This window comes from Pezoporus wallicus, unplaced genomic scaffold, assembly GCF_028554395.1.
Source record: "Pezoporus wallicus isolate ANWC-B61680 ecotype Strahan unplaced genomic scaffold, APGP_CSIRO_Pwel_v1 contig_5524, whole genome shotgun sequence".
Taxonomy (NCBI): Eukaryota; Metazoa; Chordata; class Aves; order Psittaciformes; family Psittacidae; genus Pezoporus; species Pezoporus wallicus.
The window spans coordinates 2,160,893-2,179,988 of NW_026636622.1; the positions used below are offsets into that span (position 1 = coordinate 2,160,893).

Consider the following 19,096-nt stretch of genomic DNA (forward strand, 5'->3'; position numbering starts at 1 on the left):
AATGATAGGACAAGGGGTAATGGGTACAAACTGGAACACAAGAGGTTCCACTTAAACTTGAGAAGAAACTTCTTCTCAGTGAGGGTGACGGAACACTGGAACAGGCTGCCCAGGGAGGTTGTGGAGTCTCCTTCCCTGGAGACATTCAAAACCCGCCTGGACACATTCCTGTGTAACATTATCTAGGTGTTCCTGCTCCGGCAGGGGGATTGGACTAGATGATCTTTCGAGCTCCCTTCCAATCTCTAGCATACTGTGTGATACTTTTGCAAGGAAAATAGGAGGAAAGTGTACCTCTCTAAGACTGGTCATCACCATACCCCATTGCTGTGCTCCAGTGGGTAATGCCGCTGTGCTGCAGACCAGGACATGCTACTCCTGGCCTGGTCCCAGTGCAGAGCAGGGCGCCTCTGCACTCGTGTCTCTTAGGAGCCATGAACAGCCTCCTAGCCACGGGTGCCAGATCCTAGAGGCAGCTGCAGTGCTCGAAGCCATCTCCCACGTGGTTCTCCCTTCCCCACGCCTGGGAGATACAGTCCTCCCTTACCCTGCTGGTGCAGGCTCAGCCCGCTGCGGTGGCTGGTGTGAGGCCGGGCGAGAGCCACCGTGAGCCCGCTGCTGCCGGCAGCTGCTGTGCCTGGCTGCCATGGGTCCCCCGCGACAGAGAGCGGCCGAGCCCGGCCCTGCCTGGCACTCGAGCGGCAGCACCACGCCCCCTACCGCCCTGCCCGTGCTGGGCGGGTCACGTGACGGCTCTCAGCTGACGGGCGGGCGGATGGCGCCGGCGGGCGCAAGAGGAGAAGTGCGGCCTGCCGCCATGGTTAGCGCTGGGGCGGGTTTGCTGTGGCCGGGTATGGTGGTGGCACCGGGCTCCTGGCTCACTGCCCTTCTGGCCTTCTCCCCTTCTTACGCAGATGAATGGGGCCCCGCGGGACGCGGCGGAGCCGGCGCCGGTGTGGGAGCGGCCCTGGTCGCTGGAGGAGATCCGTAAGGGCAGCCAGAGCTGGTCTTTGGCCTCGGATGCCGGGGTAAGCGGTGCGGCCGGGACCGAACATGGAACCGGGGGGATGCTGAACGGGGCTTGGGAGGTGTAAGGAGGGGCCGGGTCCTGCTCACCCCGGGCCCGAGCGGCGGCCTGCTGTTGCTTAAAACCTCAGATCCGGGCGATAAAAATAAAATGAGGAGTTGGCCTGAAAGGAGAAGCAGATTGAAGTGGAAACAGAGCAGGAAAAGGCTTGGTCCTGGGTGCATGTGGGTTCTTTCTTCTCAACTGTGTTTATTTTGATGCGCCGTTGAAGTGCGTGATAACTCTGCGTGTGATAACCGGTGCCAAGAGGAAAAGGAGCTGGATGCTGACTTACTTCTTTCCCCTGTTGTAAACAGCTGCTGCATTTCCTACAAGAGTTCTCACAACAAACAATTTCCAGGACTCATGAAATCAAAAAGCAAGTAGATGGATTGATTAGCGAAACGAAAGCCACAGACTGTCGCCTTCATAATGTCTTCAATGACTTTCTTATGTTGTCCAATACACAGTTCATAGAGAACGTGAGTATGTTCTTGCACACCATCAAGCTTGTACTCCAAACATTGGTGTTGTCCCTTACTGTAACATGGAGAAGTCATTTGACTTTTTCGCAAGTCTAATGTTAATTTAGAGATTAATTAGCTTTTAATTGTATTCTGTTAAAGGATGTCCTAATTTTGTGAGTAATGCACTATCTGATATCAGTATATTCTCTTTTGCCTCTTCTGAGTTATCTTCCTTCCTTGTTTATATGTGTCATGGAAGTCAGAGTTTTGTTTTTAGTACTGTGAATGAGTTGGGATCTCTGGGATGTCATGGTCTAGCTTTACAGGCAGCATGAATGTAGCATCTCTCTACACTTAGCTGTTTACATAAGAGGAATGTTATACGGTGCAGTAAATTTGGCCAGAGGTGTTATTTAATGCTAAAAGCAGTTGGCATTAAAGGTGTTGGACTGCAGGCAGTTGTCTGTTACATTTTTAGCTGATAAGCATATTTGTTGGTTAATGTTCCCACTTTATGAATGTTGCTATTTTAGAAAGGTGTAAGGTAGACTTGAAAGCCTGCTTACAACACTGTATCACTAGGAGCATGTGTATAATTAAGATGTAGAGCTTTAACAGTCTTTTACATTTGTGGAGGGGTTTTTAGCACTGTAAGTTTTAGTAGGTATTTTGTTTTGATCAGCATTGTTCTCAGGCCACATGTGTCTTATCTGAAGCCATAATATTGTTATTGGGAAGATACTGGCAGAGGATAAAGATGATGGAAAACTGGATTTCTGGTTCGGGGTTTTTTGGTGGTAGTTAGATTTTTTTCCAGAGCTGCAATGTGTTTTCTGGCCTAACTTTGCTGTTCAGTGTAATGATTCTGATGAGAACAGTTTGTACCAAACATCTTAAAACCTTGGTGCTTGAAGCTGTTTGTTCCCAAATTTAAGTGTACAGAAATAGGTCCTCGTTTCTAGTTCTTAATTAATTAATGTGGGAGATCTGTCTCTTCTCAGGAGATAGCTGTGCTTGTGTTTGAGAGACTTAGATTTAGGTTTGCAGGTTCAAGGAAGATCTTTGTTTTATTTTTATTTTTATTTCCCTATGTTTTCTTGTAGCTGATCCTAGAAAAGACTGTTTAAAGAGCTGGATAGGGGGGATCATCAGAACAAACTGAAGGCTGAGGGAGGAAGTAAACCTTCCCTGTAAGTACAGGAGAAGGGTAAAGGCTAAGAAGGAAAGCTACTAAATGACAGAAAACAAAGAGAAAATAGACAGCTCACAACTAAACTTAGGTTTGACTTTGGAGGTTTCTAGAATAGCTTTATGTTAGGGGAGTTAAAACATGCTTTTTTAAAACATATTCAAGTCAATCTGTGAACAGGGTTAAATGGTCAGCTTGTCTTCTGCTGCTGCAGGGACATTTCCAGTTTTGAATTGCCTCAGTTGGGTTGAGAGGCTGCCTGATGATGACTTCAGTATGTGAAGGAGGCTGTGAAATGCTTTGCATCATCCATGGCTTCCTTTTTTTTTAAATGTGCACTGAATTAATGTGCAATTAATAGCACATTAGCAGTGCATTTCATTTTGGTGGTGGTGCCTGTGGTTTAGCCCTTGCAACTTATATTGTTCTTACTTGAATTAATTTTGCTTGACTTTTTAGAGAGTATATGATGAAGAAGTGGAAGAACCTATTCCCAAAGCTGATGCTGGAGACAAAACAGAGCAGGTAATTAATTTTAGCTGCCCTGAATGCTGTCAGTGTGTTTGCAGATGTTGTCTGCTTTCTCATTTTCAAACTTATTTTGTGGACATTTACGCCTTACAAATCAAACTGTTACCTTTCTCCGTGAAGTTGCAGTCTATGTCATTCAAACATAAAATTTACTATAACATTGAAGGCTACTACAGTATATGGCAATCTGTTAGGGCCTCCCCAAGCTCAATACTCTGCCCAGTAGTCAGGATTTATGTGTTGATTTTCAAATGGCTATGCAGTTTTTTTCAGTGAGAGAACTTTGGCCTTCTTACTGGATTCAGAGGTACGAGATTGAGGAAGCAGAATCTGAGTACAATTCCCAGGGATAAAAACTCAAGAGAGCTTTTTAATATATCTTACAGTCTAGGTGTGTAATACCATAAATATTCCCTTGATGGGCTGGAAGCATGAATAATACAGTACTGTGCTGTTGTGGATGTTTAGAACATCTCTTTTTCTGAGAGTGATAAAGATTAATTAAGTTAAACAAAAAAGGAAGATTCTGAAGGTTTTTCTCTTGCATATATGGAAAAGCTTTTATTGTACTACTTTGAAGTTAAAATTTTGTATGCATATTGCAGTGAGATTGAGTCTTAAGTCAAATGCAATGAGAATGTGTTGTTCCTATTACTAAAGGAAAAGACACGAGAACAGAAAGAAGCTGATCTGATCCCCAAAATCCAAGAAGCAGTGAATTATGGGTTGCAAGTTCTGGACAGTGCGTTTGAACAGCTAGACATCAAAGCAGGCAACTCCGACTCAGAAGAGGAAGAAAATAATGAAAGGGTGGAACTGATACTAGAGCCAAAGGTACAGAGACCTGTTCTTGCTGGGAGCATGGGTTTGTGTTTCGCTTTGTTGGACTTGCTCTTTGCATTTGTCAGCAGTATCACTGTAAAACTGATTGTGCATTGGTGTAAAATTGATTTTTGTTACCTAAAAAGAGGATTGGATGACTACATCTGAAGGAGAAGTGTTCCTTGCTGAGCTATTCCTTGTGTAGCCTACTTGTCTTTCAGTTGGGTTAGCATTAAGATATGCCACCCTAAAGGGAACTAATTTTTAGTGACAGTGAACTTGGAAAGAGAAGCCTCAATTCTGGGTGGAGTGGGACCTTGAAATTTCATGCTCTTTAGATACAAACCGTATCTTCATAGGTGGTTTTTACTCTTCTGGTAGTTAAGAACACTAGGTGCTGGATTCAGGATAAGACTGATGCTTGCAAGTCTTTGCAAGGATATTCTTGTGTTAGATGACACCTAGAAACAAATTGTGATCACACAAATAGACCCCTTCTTTGACAGTCTTAGAAAAGAATAAACTTCAGGTGGCCCACCCGTTTGCAGGCATACTTGAAACAAGTGTCTGGTGGGACCCTTTTTTAGACAAGCTTGTATCTTCCTTGAGTTAAAAAAAGGGGTGTGTAAAACTTCTGTCTTTGTCAACAATGCAGAGCTGTCCCTAAATATCAAAAAGACCTGATGCATTCTCTTTCCAGGATCTCTATATTGACAGGCCTTTACCATACTTGATTGGTTCTCAGCAGTTTATGGAACAAGATGATGTTGGCCTTGGAGATCTCTCTAGTGAAGGTGTGTGCTAACATGACCCATTATTCCTAAGCAAGTAACTACTTCTTGATCTGTGACTTAGGTCTGTTTTAACTCACAGCTTGGGTTACACTGCATAGTGTTCTTGCATGTTTAGATGCATGCTGTAATTAATTGGGGGGAAAAATGTGCAATTTGCTGAAAAATCCTGTAACAACCACTTTTCTGGGACACAAAGCAGTAACTTCTTATTAATTTCTTCTCTGTGTATTAGAAACACAAAGCTCTAAAATTTCAGCAGCCTTCAAAGCTCTTCCAAACCACTCTCTTTTCCACCTGATTTCTAGTGTTCTTCACAAAGCCTTTAAAGATGTTGTTGATAGTGTGACCACGTATCTCTGTGCATGGATGTCATATCTGATCTTAACTTTTTTTTTCTTTTGCATTTAAAATAGAAGGATCAGTAGATAGCGATCGTGGAAGTGTAATTGACAGTGAAGACAAGGACGAAGAGGTGAGTGACAAGTGACAGAGTACCAGCCACTTTGCACAAGCATTTATGAGTCCTTGGTTGTGTGTGAGGCCATTTGCTATTTTGTTTTTTTCATGTGAGGTCTCAGGCTAATATTGTGCAATGTCTATTCTCTGTATCTATTTGTGGCAAATGTGCTTTTCATTTTTCTTATGCAGTGGTTTCCTCTGCAGCTTTTCAGAGGAACAATAAAGTGGTACTGCCTCTAGCTGCTATTGTAGTAGAATACTTCAAACCGAAGTGTTTCATTGCACCTAATTTCAATGTGAAGCAAACCAGATTCTTAGCAAAAATTGTATTTATGGAGAACAAATCTGTTGTAAGTTACATGCCAAAGAATGGGACAAACACTTAACAGGAGCAAGTTTAAAGGTTAAGTAGGTGTCAGTAATGCATCTCTAGGCTTTGCCTGAAATCTGCTCCATTTGAACAGTACTATTTCTGGTATGTTTCACTTGCTTGGGCTGGGATGTCTCTGCTTTGTAACTGTGCTATGGAAGCACTCCCTTTTTTGGGAGTTTGCTTTTGGTGTCTTTGCTCAGTTAAAGTTAAATCCCCTTCAAGTTACTCGAATACACTGTCGGAGCTTGTTGTCTTTACTAGATTAATAACATTCTAGTGAGCTCCATTCATAAAGATGGTGAGCAGTGGGGAAACAATTCTTTGGTCAGGTCATGGTGGGAGATGTGAATGTCCAAACTTAAGTAAGGCCAGAGTTTCTGAGCCCTCTCCCTTAGCTACTGAACCAAGTAATGTGTGTTACTTGTCTTTGGATCTCTTGTGTTCCAGGAATCAGATGATGAGTTTGGAAACCCTAGTGAAGATGACCAAAAGATGGTATGGTTATATACACCCTGGTACATCCCTGAAAGATTTTCCACTTGTGACACAGTGAGGGTGCAAGAAAGAAAGAAAAGCTCTACACAGCACTTAAAAACTTTTGTTCAGCCTGATTTGTATGACTTTGTATGAGAAGGTTGTCCTGACCAGATGGCATTGAGTTGTGAAATTGAACCTGGATTTGGCTTAAAGACATGCTTGCAAGCCATAATGAGATGCAAAGTGTATGTGGGATAGCGTTTTCTGCTGTGTGTTTTCCTCAGGAATTACTTTGGAGTTATGAGAGTTTAAAGAATCTAGTCCAGGAAAACTAGGATCTGGTGGGATTATTTGGCCTATAATTAAAATTCTAAACCTGCTATGCAGGAAGTAAGGAACAGTTCGGTTTGGGTGAAATCAAAGATGTGAATAGTATTGAATGTTTGAAAAGTATGTCCATTTGGGTAACAAATGAAACAGGAAAAGAAATGTTTAGGTTGAAAAATTCAAGCCTGACTTTAGTCATTGGTAGTAGAAGAAGGAATCTTACCTGTGTTTAGATGTGCTATTGTGAAAGACTTATATGTGGGTATCCTCAGTCTGAAAGAACTATGTTCCAAACAGCAACCCTTTTTTAATGTAATCTTTGTAACATTAATAAAACAGTGTTACAAGGCACTCAGCTGTATTGACCTTCATAGGGTAACTTTGTATTCCTGATGTATTTTAGGATGAGGAGGTATCTTTGGGGTGTTGGGGCCTTACCCATGCCAGCCTGTAGCTCACGATTCACTTCATCTTTTTCTTATTCATATGACTGAATCCAAGATGTGGATTCTGCTGTCATTCTGTGCCTGTCATTTTGCTATCCACCTTAGGAATAGCTCGAGATGATGCAATTTTTTACTATGTTCACGAAGTCCCTGTGTTAAGGCTAAATACTATGTCTTTAAAGAGCAGCTCATAAACTAAGGGCACCAGCACAGCCAAAGCAGTTTGAGCTTGTGTCTAATAGTGGTACACTCCTGGTGAAGTCACTAGTCTTAGTGGCTTCAGTTGCATCTCTGGTACAGAAATGTTCAGTGACACAGCAAAGGGGTGTACTAGAGAATGCAACAACTTGCCTGAAGCTAGTGGCACTCATTCCTTACCTCTCAAAAGCACTGAAGTTCCCCAAACTGGCTGAATGTTCCCCTCCTTTCAGGAAATTTGCTTTGAATATTTTATCTGTGCAGATATAGTTTTGTGCTTATTTTGTATGCCACCTTCAGGAGAACACAACAAGGTATTACTGTTTTTTAGAGGACAGCACAGATGAGTGATGAAGATGATTATGATGGCTGTGATCTCTTTGACTCTGAAAAAGAAGAAGATGAGGATGGAGACTTAGATGAAAGCACAAGGCCTGTAAGTAGTTGTTGCCTTGCTGGAAGGAGAGGTTTGACTTTGCTCATGAAAAAAAGTGTTCTTAGAGGTATTATAATGGTAGCTTTCAGTTATCTGGATGGGGTCCTGTAAGAGGGCTTGTAAAAATCCTGAATGATCTTCAACGTGATTGTTCAGGCTTCGCCCCTTTAAACTAAGGGACTCCTGCACCCTAAACTGTCATCAAAGCCATCTTGAAAGGTTATTGAGAAATTACTTGTTGCATCTGTGTGTGTTAAGGTCTTCTTGCTTGTCCTGCTCCCAAAACAAGGTGACATTAAAAATTATATGATCATAAGGGACTAGAAACGGCCCCTTTTTTCTCTTGATACATGCATAATCTCCTAATTGGTTTCTTAATAGAAAGTTGAATTGCCTCTTCTGAGGGCTTCAGTCAAAGTCTAGGCAGGATATTGTACAACTGAGGCTGTAGAATACAGTATTTGTAATTGCAACTTATACACTGGATTGTATATAAAGAGTATGCTGTTATTTCTCCCTACTTTTCAGAAAAAGAAGAGGCCGACATCATTTGCAGATGAGCTGGCAGCCCGCATCAAGCGAGAAATACCAGTCAAACTGGATGAAGAACGTTCATGTAAGCTAACTTTAGTTTTGATAAGTTCTTGGGAGATAGCAGAGGACTCAGGAGTTGGACAGGAGATCCTGTGTAACAGTATGTGAAGTTAGATCTGTATTAGGTGAAAGCCTAACAAGAGTAAATAAAGACACTTGCGCATTCTGAGAACCTTTTTGTCCATAACTGTAAGGATTCAATTGGAATTCACCCAGTGTTATAGTGGAAAACACATTGCTATGTGTAGGTCAGCTTGGTTAGTTTGTTTTTTTTCTTTAAGGTTCTTTTTACCATAGATTAATCACAGGCTACAAATAAAGGTGGACTGTTTTGCTTTGAAATTTTCTCCTTTAAAGCCCTGTCATCAGAGACTAAAACAAGGAAAACCCTGAAAGAGAAGAAAGAAGTTAGAGTTCCATCAGATGGTAAGTTATCCTCTTTGTTTTGAATTGTGGGCTGGATTGTGAGGTATCACACAGGAAATTGTGGCATGTAATTTAGAAACTGGGTAGGATATTTGATTGTCCTTCAAGGTGAATGTGTAAACCATCCTAGGTTGTGATGTGCCTATAAAACAATGCTAGAAGCAAGATTAGAGTTCCTCCTTAAATGTGGTCTTGTGGAGAAACGACACACAACCCAGTCTGTCTACAGCAACTTTTCCGTACATATAATGTTTATGAGAGAGAAGGGATGGAATCCAATCAGGTTTTATTTTGGTAGTCTCTTTAATTCCCTTTCCTGAAACTTGGTCAGTCCCACTATAACTCTTGGTTCTTGTGCTTTCTAGATGAAGATGACATCTTCAAGCCTCCTAAACTGACTGATGAAGACTTCACACCGTTTGGGTCTAGGGGTGGCCTCTTCAGTGGTGGAACAGGTCTCTTTGATGATGAAGAGGTGAGAATGCTGAAGAGAAGAGAAATTTGAGTGTGTCCACCTTTAAAAAACAAAAGATCTCCACAAATTCCCACTTCTGGAAGGCAGGGAGGGAAAACAGCATCTTATTGCTTGGTAGTATTCAAGTGTGGAGGAACAGTGGCTTTCCAGTGGAGAAACAGAACTACATGAATGAGCTACTTATGTTTCTCTTGACACAAAGCCCTCTCTTCTGCAGTGGTGCTTATGAGAGATGCAGGTGTGGTTCCAGCATTATATTAGACAGGTTCTAATTCCAGCAGAGCTTACCCACTGCTTCACTTTTATCTCTGGATATGCCAGAGATATGCCATACAGCTTGTTTATTTTAAAACAGCAAATTTCTATTAAAATGCCTATGTGAATACTGAATTTTGTGATTCTCTCTTTCTCCCTGGGTGTGGGAGAAGGTTGAGAGAAAAGAGAATGTGATGCCCTTCACAATTTATCTTTCATGTACCATATCTGGACAGTGGTGCTGTTGGGTTTCTCTGTCTCTGTGTTGTTGAAAGTTCCCTATTGCAATTATGCTATGTTCTTTCATCTAATTAATGCATTGGCAGGAAAATTTCACCTTAAGATTGCTCTTCTGCTATGTATCTAGAGCTGACTTGATAAAGGAATGGCACAAAGTGCATTTTTACTTCTGTTTTAACATTGTGCAGGTAAAAGGGAATAGAAGCCCTATGTTGGGGATACTTAAGAATCTGATAGTACAGCTATGTAAAACAGATGATTGCCTTTGATTTTAATCATGCAGCTGATATCGGTAACAGTCAAAGTTAGTCCAGAATAGTAGCCAAACTGCAGCCTTTGTTGGATGTGGTGTTCCTTTGTGCAACTAGAATGAGTCAGGTGTTCCTTGGAGCTAAGGGGTGTGTTAAACTGAGATTTGCAAGAAGGCCTTTGTAAGGAGGCTTTGTATCAGTGCAAATTCAGATGAAGCTATCATTAAAGCCTCTTGGTTACTTACTGCCAAGAGTACTTTTCTTATCCTATAGACACACGGCAGCCAAGCAGATTTCTCTGTGATTTTGCCTGCCTGCATATATTTGTTCTTGGTTTTCTGTTACCTGACAGTTACTCATCTAGGAAAGGTAACTTATCGTCACCTACTTTGTGCAGTGGAGGAGGCCTTGTAGCAGAATGCAGCAACAGAAGGTCAACAGCAAATAGTAACTGACAATGTGTATTTAATCACTGACATCCCTGCTACAGCCCTGTGCTTTCCTGCTCTTTCCCAAGTATTGCTGCCTTCTTTCTATAAAGCTTAATGCAAAGACCATGCATTTTGAGCTTCCAGGTAGGCAACTTCTAATATCCTACTTCCATAAGAGTGAGTCTTTCAAAAAATAGAAGTGGTCAGTACATACAAATTCGGAGGTTTCCTGGGATTCTCAGGGAGGGCTGGCAGAGGGTAATTGTAATCTGAGCACAAGGACTTTTGTGGGACTGTCCAGCACTGCTTTTGAGCTATAATGTATATCTTTACACCATACTGGTGTCTTAGCATCTCTTTAGCAACAATATAAGTCATTGTTCTTAATCATGTGTAGTTGAAGAGTACTTTTATGCTTGGCCTGACCTGATTTGTTTTTTCAAACCTTACTGCATAAGCTTCAACAAGAAAGCATGGAAGGATGTAATTGGAACCTTGAACAGCTGTATATTGGTGTAAGCCCTTGAAGATGTGCAAATAAAAGGTCTTTCTTTTTCTGCAGTAAACAGCCTGATAATCAGTGTAAATTAAATTTTAGAAGACAGAAAGCTACTTTTCTGAATATATGCACTCAAGTTAATGCTAGAGTACCCAGATTTAAGTACATATGTGCAGGCATCCTTTTGAGAAGGGAGTGGTGGTTACCTCCTCTGTCTTGGATTAGAAGTGGATCTTCAACATGGAAAAATCAGCAGCTGTCTTTTCCTACAAAATAGAAATTCAGCACTTCCCCCCCCTTTACATTTTCATCTACAGAGTGATCTTTTTGCTGGAGCACCAAGAGAAGAATCAAAAGAGAGAGAGGAGCGAGTCCCAATAAGTGATGGTAAGAACCAATTGTTTCCTCTTCTAGTCCTGTAGACTGTTTTGTTTCCAAGCTAGAAAGTCTACCAGAGAAAGAGTAGCAATTGTTGGCATATCTCTTCTTCCCAGTCTTAATAGAGAACAGCTGTGTTTTCCTTGAATTTTAAATGTGCTTATTCATTATGATCTCTTGCACACACCTACTATCTGGAGCTGAAAGGATATCCTTACTGATGTTGGCAGAGCTCTGTGTGCACTAGGTTCCTGCTGCTGAAGAGTACATAGCAGGATCCAGTTGTGGGTTGGAGTGGAGTAAAGATTCTTCTTGCAGACTAATGCGTGTCTGAGTTTCTCATTAGCTGCATGTCTAGACCCTTAAGGAGTCTGAGCACCCATTCTGTACTGCAGCAGTTTTTACTGAAGCATTGTATTTGATGAATTTTCAGATCAAGGTTGTAAGACTAAGCCGGTTTGAGTGTACTGTATTAAAGTGGTTTTGAATGTGTGAATGTGAACTCTTAAATAATGCTACGTATAAATGCATATCATGTTTATAAGCTTCAGTTTAGTAGAGCTGTCTTGTGGAGTTTTCATAGGGGAAAATATAGTGATACATATATATATATATATGCAAAGAAACAAAAGTTCAAGGAGAATGTCTAAAGAGTTCAGAGCTGTTGAGAAAAAAAGAATGGAGCTCAGAAGTCTTCTTGGATTCCTATTTCTATGTTAGAGTTCTGAAGGCTTTGACAGCATAAAACAAGTGCATCCAATTTGTATTGTACTTCCTATGATTTCAGCATCCTCTACAAAGTCCTTAAAGAAAGTTCCTGCAGGTGCAGTATCTCTGTTCCCAGGTATGATTTGTTCAATAGCAAATTGCTTCATGCACAAAATGCTCTTTTCTTTAAAACCTACTGGGGAGGTTTTAAAGAAACTGTCCAAACACAGCAGCACTACATTGCTTGATCATATTCTTAGTGACAAATACAGGTGCTTCTACCATGCTAAGCTTAAACTGCAGCATGCCTCATGGATAATAAAGATTGTGTAGGAGCTCTGAAGATAGAGGTCATTGATGGCAGGTATTAGCAGCTGTCAGCTTCCAGTGTTAGGCTATGGACTTTTAAGGGTGTGTGTTATTTTAACTGATACTATACAGCTTAAGTCTGCAGTGCATATTGGACTTCAAGCTGAGCAATGAAAAGAAACATGTCACCATTCTCTTTGAATTAACTAACCTTGATTTCTGTCTCTCTGTAGGGTCTTCACCTGACTGAGTTACCTTAATTTTAAGTTTTATTCCTTATTAAGAAAGGCCTATTTTAAGACTATGGCTTCAGTTAACTGAGCCCTCAGTCAGCATGGTTTTTAGAGGATGTAGACAAATACAGCCTTTTTTGCTTCAGGATCAAAAATACATACATCAGCAATTATCATTCTACATAATTGTAAGACTTGGTAGCAAAGTTTAAAAGGGCAGATGGAGGTTTCCTGTATCCTTCACTTTCTTGGAGGTACTGTTACATAAGCAGTAAATTTACCCACCCTTTCTAACAGTGTCCTGTTTTAGTTCGTCAGGGATTAAGTTGTATCTGCCATTTATTCAAAGTCTTCAGTTACTTTCTCTCAGTAACTTGTAGTCAGGCTAAATTCATCAGAGAAAGACTAAGATTGAGGCTTCCTTGCTATTCAGAATTGCTTGATGAACACATTTGCAGGGAACAGTTTGTTTAGGAACTTGAGGTTTCTTAATAATTAATCAAACTTCATGGCTGTGTTCCTGCCAATCCTGTGGCAGTTTCTAGTTGTGTGATAAACTGTATCTGTAATAGACTGCTGCAATGCTGGTTAAAATTCATGCAGTCTGCTGACTTTTAACCGAATAGCTGTTGTTCTACTTCCTGCCAAACTTTTTTTTTTTTCCTTTTTCTTTCTTTTGGGGGGATTGTTTTGTTTGTTTTCCCTCTTGCCATTTTCAAGCATCTGCAGGTAAGAAACGAAAAGACGGGCTTAGAACCAGGCTGCCAGTTTTTACCAAAACCCCTAAATGTTTGCAGACCATCTGTTGGCATGCATGTATCACTGAGGCTGCACACTTGCACACCAGATACAGAAGAAACAGTTGTTACCAGTTGATCACTGCCATACCTGAAGCACACGGGAATCTCAGGACTGAACTTAGCCTCACACTGCAGTACTGCTGGTTGTCTTACATACCAAGTGCAGCTCCTTGGGAGAACTCATTCACCTGTCCTTTCCTCTCCAAGCACCTTACCAATTTGTCCACTATTGCGTGCTTTACTAGTTAGTAATGTAGGATGATGGTTTGGGAAGTCCATAGGGGCAACAGTGTGGGACTGTGGGGTCTTCTAGCTTTAATGTGGAACCTGGCTGCTGTTCCTAGGGAAATAAGAAGGTTTGAGGAAGAAGTGATTGCAGTGAGAGGGAGGGGCTATCCGTCTGTGACTCAGCTTTATCAAGAAGTTTCTAGCTAATGCTTTTGATGCAGCACTGCTGCAGAAGCTCATTAAAAGTTGCTGTGATGGAAACTCTGCCTGGCTCCACTTATTATGGCACAAGTTCAGCTTTTTGGTAACTCTGGCAATGATGTTTGTGTGGGTTGCTTTTCTTTTCCTCATCTGACCTGCAGGAGGAAGTGATGTTTTCAGTTCCACTGTAATTGTGGAAAAAGTGAAGAATTCTGCAGCACAGAGCACAGAGAAAATTCCAAAACAGCCTGGGAAAGTTGTTCTGTTTGATGATGATGATGATGACGACTTCTTTGTGGGAACAACTAAAAAGCCTCCAGATTCAGGTACATCTATACATGTGAAGTGGAAGATTAAACATTAAAGGTTATCAAAAGACAAGCTGTTAGGAATCAATGAGTTACAAAATTCAAACCTGTATCACTGCTATGTCTGCTTGGGTTTTGGTGTTTTTTTTCTTTTGTTTGGGTTGGTTGTTTTTGGTTGTTTGGTTTTAGAGTTTTGTTGTTGTTGTTCTTAGTTGAGGGTTTTATTTGCTGTTACTGGTGTTTCTTTTCCATAGAGTGGTGTGGGACTGGTTTAGTTGTATGTGCTGTCCACTAACTTTCATCTCTTAGGATGCTCCCTCTGCTGTCAGGGTGGTATCTAGACTTGAATCAGGGAAATGGTACCGAATTATTCATACAGCCTTGAGTCCCAGTGCCCAGCACTCCCTGTTGTCAGGCTCTAGGCCTTTAATGGTGTCAAGCTAATACAAAACACTGTCTTTAGCGGTGCCAACTGACTCTACCTTTTTGACTGCACTGTCTGTTACCAGTACTGTCATGTAAGTGGTGTTTCACTTTGAGAGCTTGTCTATCTTGTTCCTTTAAAGAATCCTGATGTTGGCCATCTTTAAAAAGGTAGCTTGGTACCTTTGGAGACTCCATTATCTTCTGTTGTTCTGTAATGGCTTTTCTGTTCTCATCGCTCCCTGTTTGTTTTGTGTCTTAATGCAGTCAAGTCCAAAGCAGACCTATTTGATGATGATGAAGAAGGTGACTTATTCAAGGAAAAACCTGTTACTCCTTGTGTGGTTTCTGGCACAACAAAAGAAACAGAAAGTCATAGGGAGGCTGTCATGGAAAAAAAGGTAATTGCTTATAAATGGATCGTATGGCTGAGGTTTTAGAAAAAAGTTACTATTGCAGTTGAAGTAGTCTTTCTATGTACAACACTATGGAAGTGCCATATTTGTGAATAAGGATTGAGTTCGTAGGGTCTTCCATGAGGTAGGTTCTTCAGGGGTCTTTAAATGCATTTTTCCTCTCAAACTTTGGTTTTATTTGAGGTTTCTCTCATGTGGACAGTGATTGGAAGAATCTTATTGAGGCAGGGATTGAAATGAAAGCAAAATGAGAAGCCTCTGATAATAAAAAATGTTTATGAAGTTTATGCTGACATGAAACCAGCCTGATTTAAGAACCTTTGGTGTCACAGTTCTGTGCTGTGAAAACTGTGTTAGGACTTATACCAACTGCCGATAGCAACTTAACTGGTAACCCATTGCTTGTATATACTGTGGGAGAGGAAGGTGGATGTCACAGTTCTACCTAAACATATACAATACTTGGAGTGTTTAAAAAGCTGTTTTTCAGCTGAAAACTCTTAATCTGTAGAAAGCTCCAAATGCTGTCCTGAGGACACATGTATAGAATTATGAGAGCCTCCTTAATGCTCAGTCCACTTGCAATTTCAGAGCAGTGTCCTGAGGAAAGCAGTAATGCTTTTCGGTTCTGTGGCAGAGATTGTATGTACTCACTTTATACATATTTGCTGTCCAAGGAGTATTTGAGCATAATGAGCTACAGTGACTCTTCTCCCCTCTGCACTGACAAACATACAGTGCTGGGGCTGTCTAATGCAAATTGCTGTAGAACTTTCACTATATTGGCTTGCAAGAAGCAGCTGAGTACAAGAACCAAAGCTAGCTTCTTTTTTTTGGTGGAGTGCAAGAGTATCTATGTTCAATGGAGCAAGAGTGGTGGTGCGAGGTCATCCAAAGCCATTGCTCTGATCTCATAGCCCTTGGCTTTCTGAGAGGAGAGGATAAGTACTGATTCAGCAGCACCACTACTGCCATGTCAGGAAGTGAGGACTGTTTTATCCTCCAAGCTTGCTGACAGTAATGCTTTGGTCTGGAATCATTCTGAGTTTAATGGCAATATAGCTGGTGGCAGGCTGGAGCTGTGCTGTGCTAATGCAGGAAGTGATGGCTGGCACAAACTGCCCTCTTCCTTTATGAAACAAAGCTTGTTAAAAGAAACAGTTTAACTCATAAGGGGGCCTGACATGAGCACCTGCATACATTTTTCTGCTGAGAAAGATGGTGGATGGGAAGGCTATGGTAAAACCTTCAAGTCACTTGTGCGTAGCTGTTCGCATGTGAGGAGCTCACTCAACACATGAGTTTTGGACTTCAGCCCCTGGGTAACAAGCTTGTGTTCTGTCCCTTCAAGTGCTGAGGCGCTGCCAGCAGCATACCCCATAAAAAGCGTTATATGATGTGCCTGCCCTTACTGAATCTAAATGGGTGCTGATGCAGTGTCTTTTTGTCCTAAAGAGTCAACCATCTTCAGGTGAGGACTTCAAGCCTTTATCTGAAACACCTCCAAGAAAACAGAGAGGCCTCTTCTCTGATGAGGAGGATTCTGAAGTGAGTACCTCTTTAATAAATCCCTACAGAAATCCTTGGGATGTGAGTCACCCTGACCTCAGTCCACTTATATCTGGGGACTCCTTATTTATATCTAGGACTGGAAACTGTGACATCCATGCAGCTACACTGAGCAATCCTGAAAGTTCCTTCCTGCTGCAAGAGTGAAATGTCTGGGAATGTTTTCCCTATCTTTAAAGATAGCAATGTGATTGTGCATAAAATTTATGCACAGGCAAAATTTGAAAGCCTGAAGATGGGAAAGACCAGCAAATCAAGAGCAAGAATCATGAAAGACTTGCATGTGTTTAATCTAGTGTCCTTGACTTCCAGCTAGTAATTAATCTGCAAAGCTGAGGGCAATCCTCATGGTGATTGGTACATCCAAGTGATTGGTACATCCAAGTAATGGATGTGATTGGTACATCCAAGTAAGACAATCTTTCCCTACTTCACAGGCACACTAAACACTTATTTTCTTTTAAAAGAAAAACATGAATTCCCGTTTAATATTCTTAAACGTATAGCATTGCTTTGCAAAGTGATGTTTCTTTCGTTTTCACAGGATTTGTTTTCATCAAGTAAAACTGTGAAGTCCAAAGCTACATCTCTTCCCACCAGCAATTCCCTGACAAAAGCTCCGCTGTCTTTGTTTGATGATGATGAAGAGGTAAGTACCCCTTCCAGGCACTTGCTTTATATGGGAACCCTCCTGCATAGCCTATTGCAAATGCAGCAGGAAATATTCAGAAGTTTACAACACCAAGCTTCTAAATGAAGCAATAAATTAGAGCATTAAGTGAATCTTGCACTGTGTACCAGTTCTGAGCATGTGGGCAGCATTATGGAGAATGGCAGCAGAGACTCTTGCAAGTTCTTGGTATCATTTTTAGTATTCGGTAGTCGGTGCATATCATCTCTGAACCTAAACATGAAGGACATTATCCCTCTGATAATACTAGAGAACACTGAGCAATAGAAGAAATATGAGCTTCAAGAAACTGTTTATCATGGCCTGTGGTGTCTAGCCACATGAATAACTTCTTGCTTCTCTTGTGTAATGGCTGGTGAATTCTTTTTCTTGCTTTTCAGTGTGTAATTATGGCTGCTACTGTAGAAACTGAGACCAGAGCACAGTTAGTGCGAGGAACTTAAACTGAATTAGTGAAAAAGTGAATTAGTTCTTTTCTTATCCCTTTTTTACCCTTGTGGTGGGTCGACCCTGACTGGATGTCAGGTGTCCACCATAGCTGCTCTAGCACCCCCCCTCCCTAACTGGACAGAGGAGAGAATATATAACAAAAGGTCCATGGGTCAAGATAAGAACAGGGAGAGATCATTCACCAGCCACTGTCATGGGCAAAACAGACTCGACTTGGGAAAATTAGTTTCATTTATTACCAATCAAATGAGAGTAGAATAATGAGAAATAAACCCAAATCTTAAAAACACCTCTACCCCTACACCTACAGGGGGTCAGCAAACTGCGGTCACTGTCAGTTCATCACACGTTGCCTCTGCTGCTACTTCCTCCTCAGGGGAAGGATTCCTCCCACTCTTCTGCTCCAGTGTAGAGCCCCTTCTATGGGTTACAGCATGAACTGCTCCAGTATGGGTCCCTTCCATGGGGTGCAGTCCTTCAGGGACAGACTGCTCCAGCTTGGGTCCCCCATGGGGTCACAAGTCCTGCAGCAAACGTGCCCCAGCACAGACTCTTCTCTCCATGGTGCCACAGGTCCTGCCAGGACCCTGCTCCAGCAGGCTTCCCACAGGGTCACAGCCTCCTTTGGGCATCCCCCTATGCCAGCGTGGGGTCCTCCAGGGGCTGCTGGTGGAGATCTGCTCCACCATGGACCTCCATGGGCTGCAGGGGCACAGCTGCCTCACCATGGTCTGCAGGGGAATCTCTGCTCTGGTGCCTGGAGCACCTCCTCCCCCTGCTTATTCACTGACCCTGGTGCCTGCAGGGTCACTCCTGACTCCGCTCTCCAGCTGCATTTTTTCTTGCACAGTAACTTTTCCCCTTCTTAAAAAAATTATCCCAGAGGCCCACCATTGCTGATGGGCTTGGCCTTGGCTAGTGGCTGATCTCTCTTGGAAATGGCTGGTATTGACTCTACCAGACATGGGGGAAGCTTCTAGTACCTTCTCACTGAAACCAGCCATGTAGCCCTGCCTTTCCTCCCCCACTATCAAAACCTTGCCACATAAACCCAGTATAACCCTATTCTCCCTCCCACACACCCTCCAAAGATCTTTCATAGCCTAAATCTGAGGCAAATAGGAAGCCTTCTCAGAGCTGTAAGATAGGAGACTTCTGCAAACTTAGGATAAATTTTTCCTATTTAGGAGGGGGCTGCTTTCACCTTTCTGAATAGGGGCTGTTCAGAAGCAACTGTCATGATTGTGAAACATTTTGTAATGTGGTAAGGTCTTTGGTATCTGCCATGAAGGTTGTGTTATGGCGCTGAAGTTCAAGCTGCATGGAGAAAAGCATAAATAAATGTTAGGGGGTAAAGTCAACGTATGGATTTGTATATTCTGATCCCTATATTATTGTCTGTATGAGTGTCTTTTGGTGAAAAGTCTTGTTTCTTGTCCAGTGGTGGTGGTTCAGTCGCTTATTGCCTCTCCTCTCTGAGTACGATTCATTCTCTATTTCGTTATGTAGATGTAGAAACAGTGTTCCATTGTGTTAACAGCTGTGCAACAGAATTGCTGCTTGCTGTTTTCTGGCTGCTGGTCAAGCCTTATGGTAGAGAATCTGTGGACCAAAACCAGGCTGTCT

The 19,096-nt window shown here is 41.9% G+C and overlaps 1 protein-coding gene across 4 annotated transcripts in view; it reads left to right on the forward strand.

Annotated features, from left to right (window-relative positions):
• The first annotated feature begins 734 nt into the window (after window positions 1-734).
• LOC130594849 (WASH complex subunit 2-like) overlaps window positions 735-19,096 on the forward strand; it is a 36,382-nt gene continuing 18,020 nt past the window's right edge. For 3 of the 4 annotated variants that reach the window (XM_057401071.1, XM_057401073.1, XM_057401074.1), the window contains exons 1-18: window positions 735-820; window positions 915-1,028; window positions 1,384-1,548; window positions 3,182-3,247; window positions 3,914-4,087; window positions 4,776-4,869; window positions 5,283-5,341; window positions 6,149-6,196; window positions 7,481-7,585; window positions 8,114-8,201; window positions 8,537-8,605; window positions 8,971-9,080; window positions 11,074-11,143; window positions 11,922-11,978; window positions 13,775-13,939; window positions 14,612-14,745; window positions 16,216-16,308; window positions 16,874-16,978. In XM_057401071.1, the coding sequence (XP_057257054.1) occupies window positions 776-820; window positions 915-1,028; window positions 1,384-1,548; window positions 3,182-3,247; window positions 3,914-4,087; window positions 4,776-4,869; window positions 5,283-5,341; window positions 6,149-6,196; window positions 7,481-7,585; window positions 8,114-8,201; window positions 8,537-8,605; window positions 8,971-9,080; window positions 11,074-11,143; window positions 11,922-11,978; window positions 13,775-13,939; window positions 14,612-14,745; window positions 16,216-16,308; window positions 16,874-16,978 (1,761 nt within the window). In that variant the 5' untranslated portion in view covers window positions 735-775. The remainder of the gene's footprint in view (window positions 821-914; window positions 1,029-1,383; window positions 1,549-3,181; window positions 3,248-3,913; window positions 4,088-4,775; window positions 4,870-5,282; window positions 5,342-6,148; window positions 6,197-7,480; window positions 7,586-8,113; window positions 8,202-8,536; window positions 8,606-8,970; window positions 9,081-11,073; window positions 11,144-11,921; window positions 11,979-13,774; window positions 13,940-14,611; window positions 14,746-16,215; window positions 16,309-16,873; window positions 16,979-19,096) is intronic. The other variant, XM_057401072.1, reaches the window with a different exon arrangement.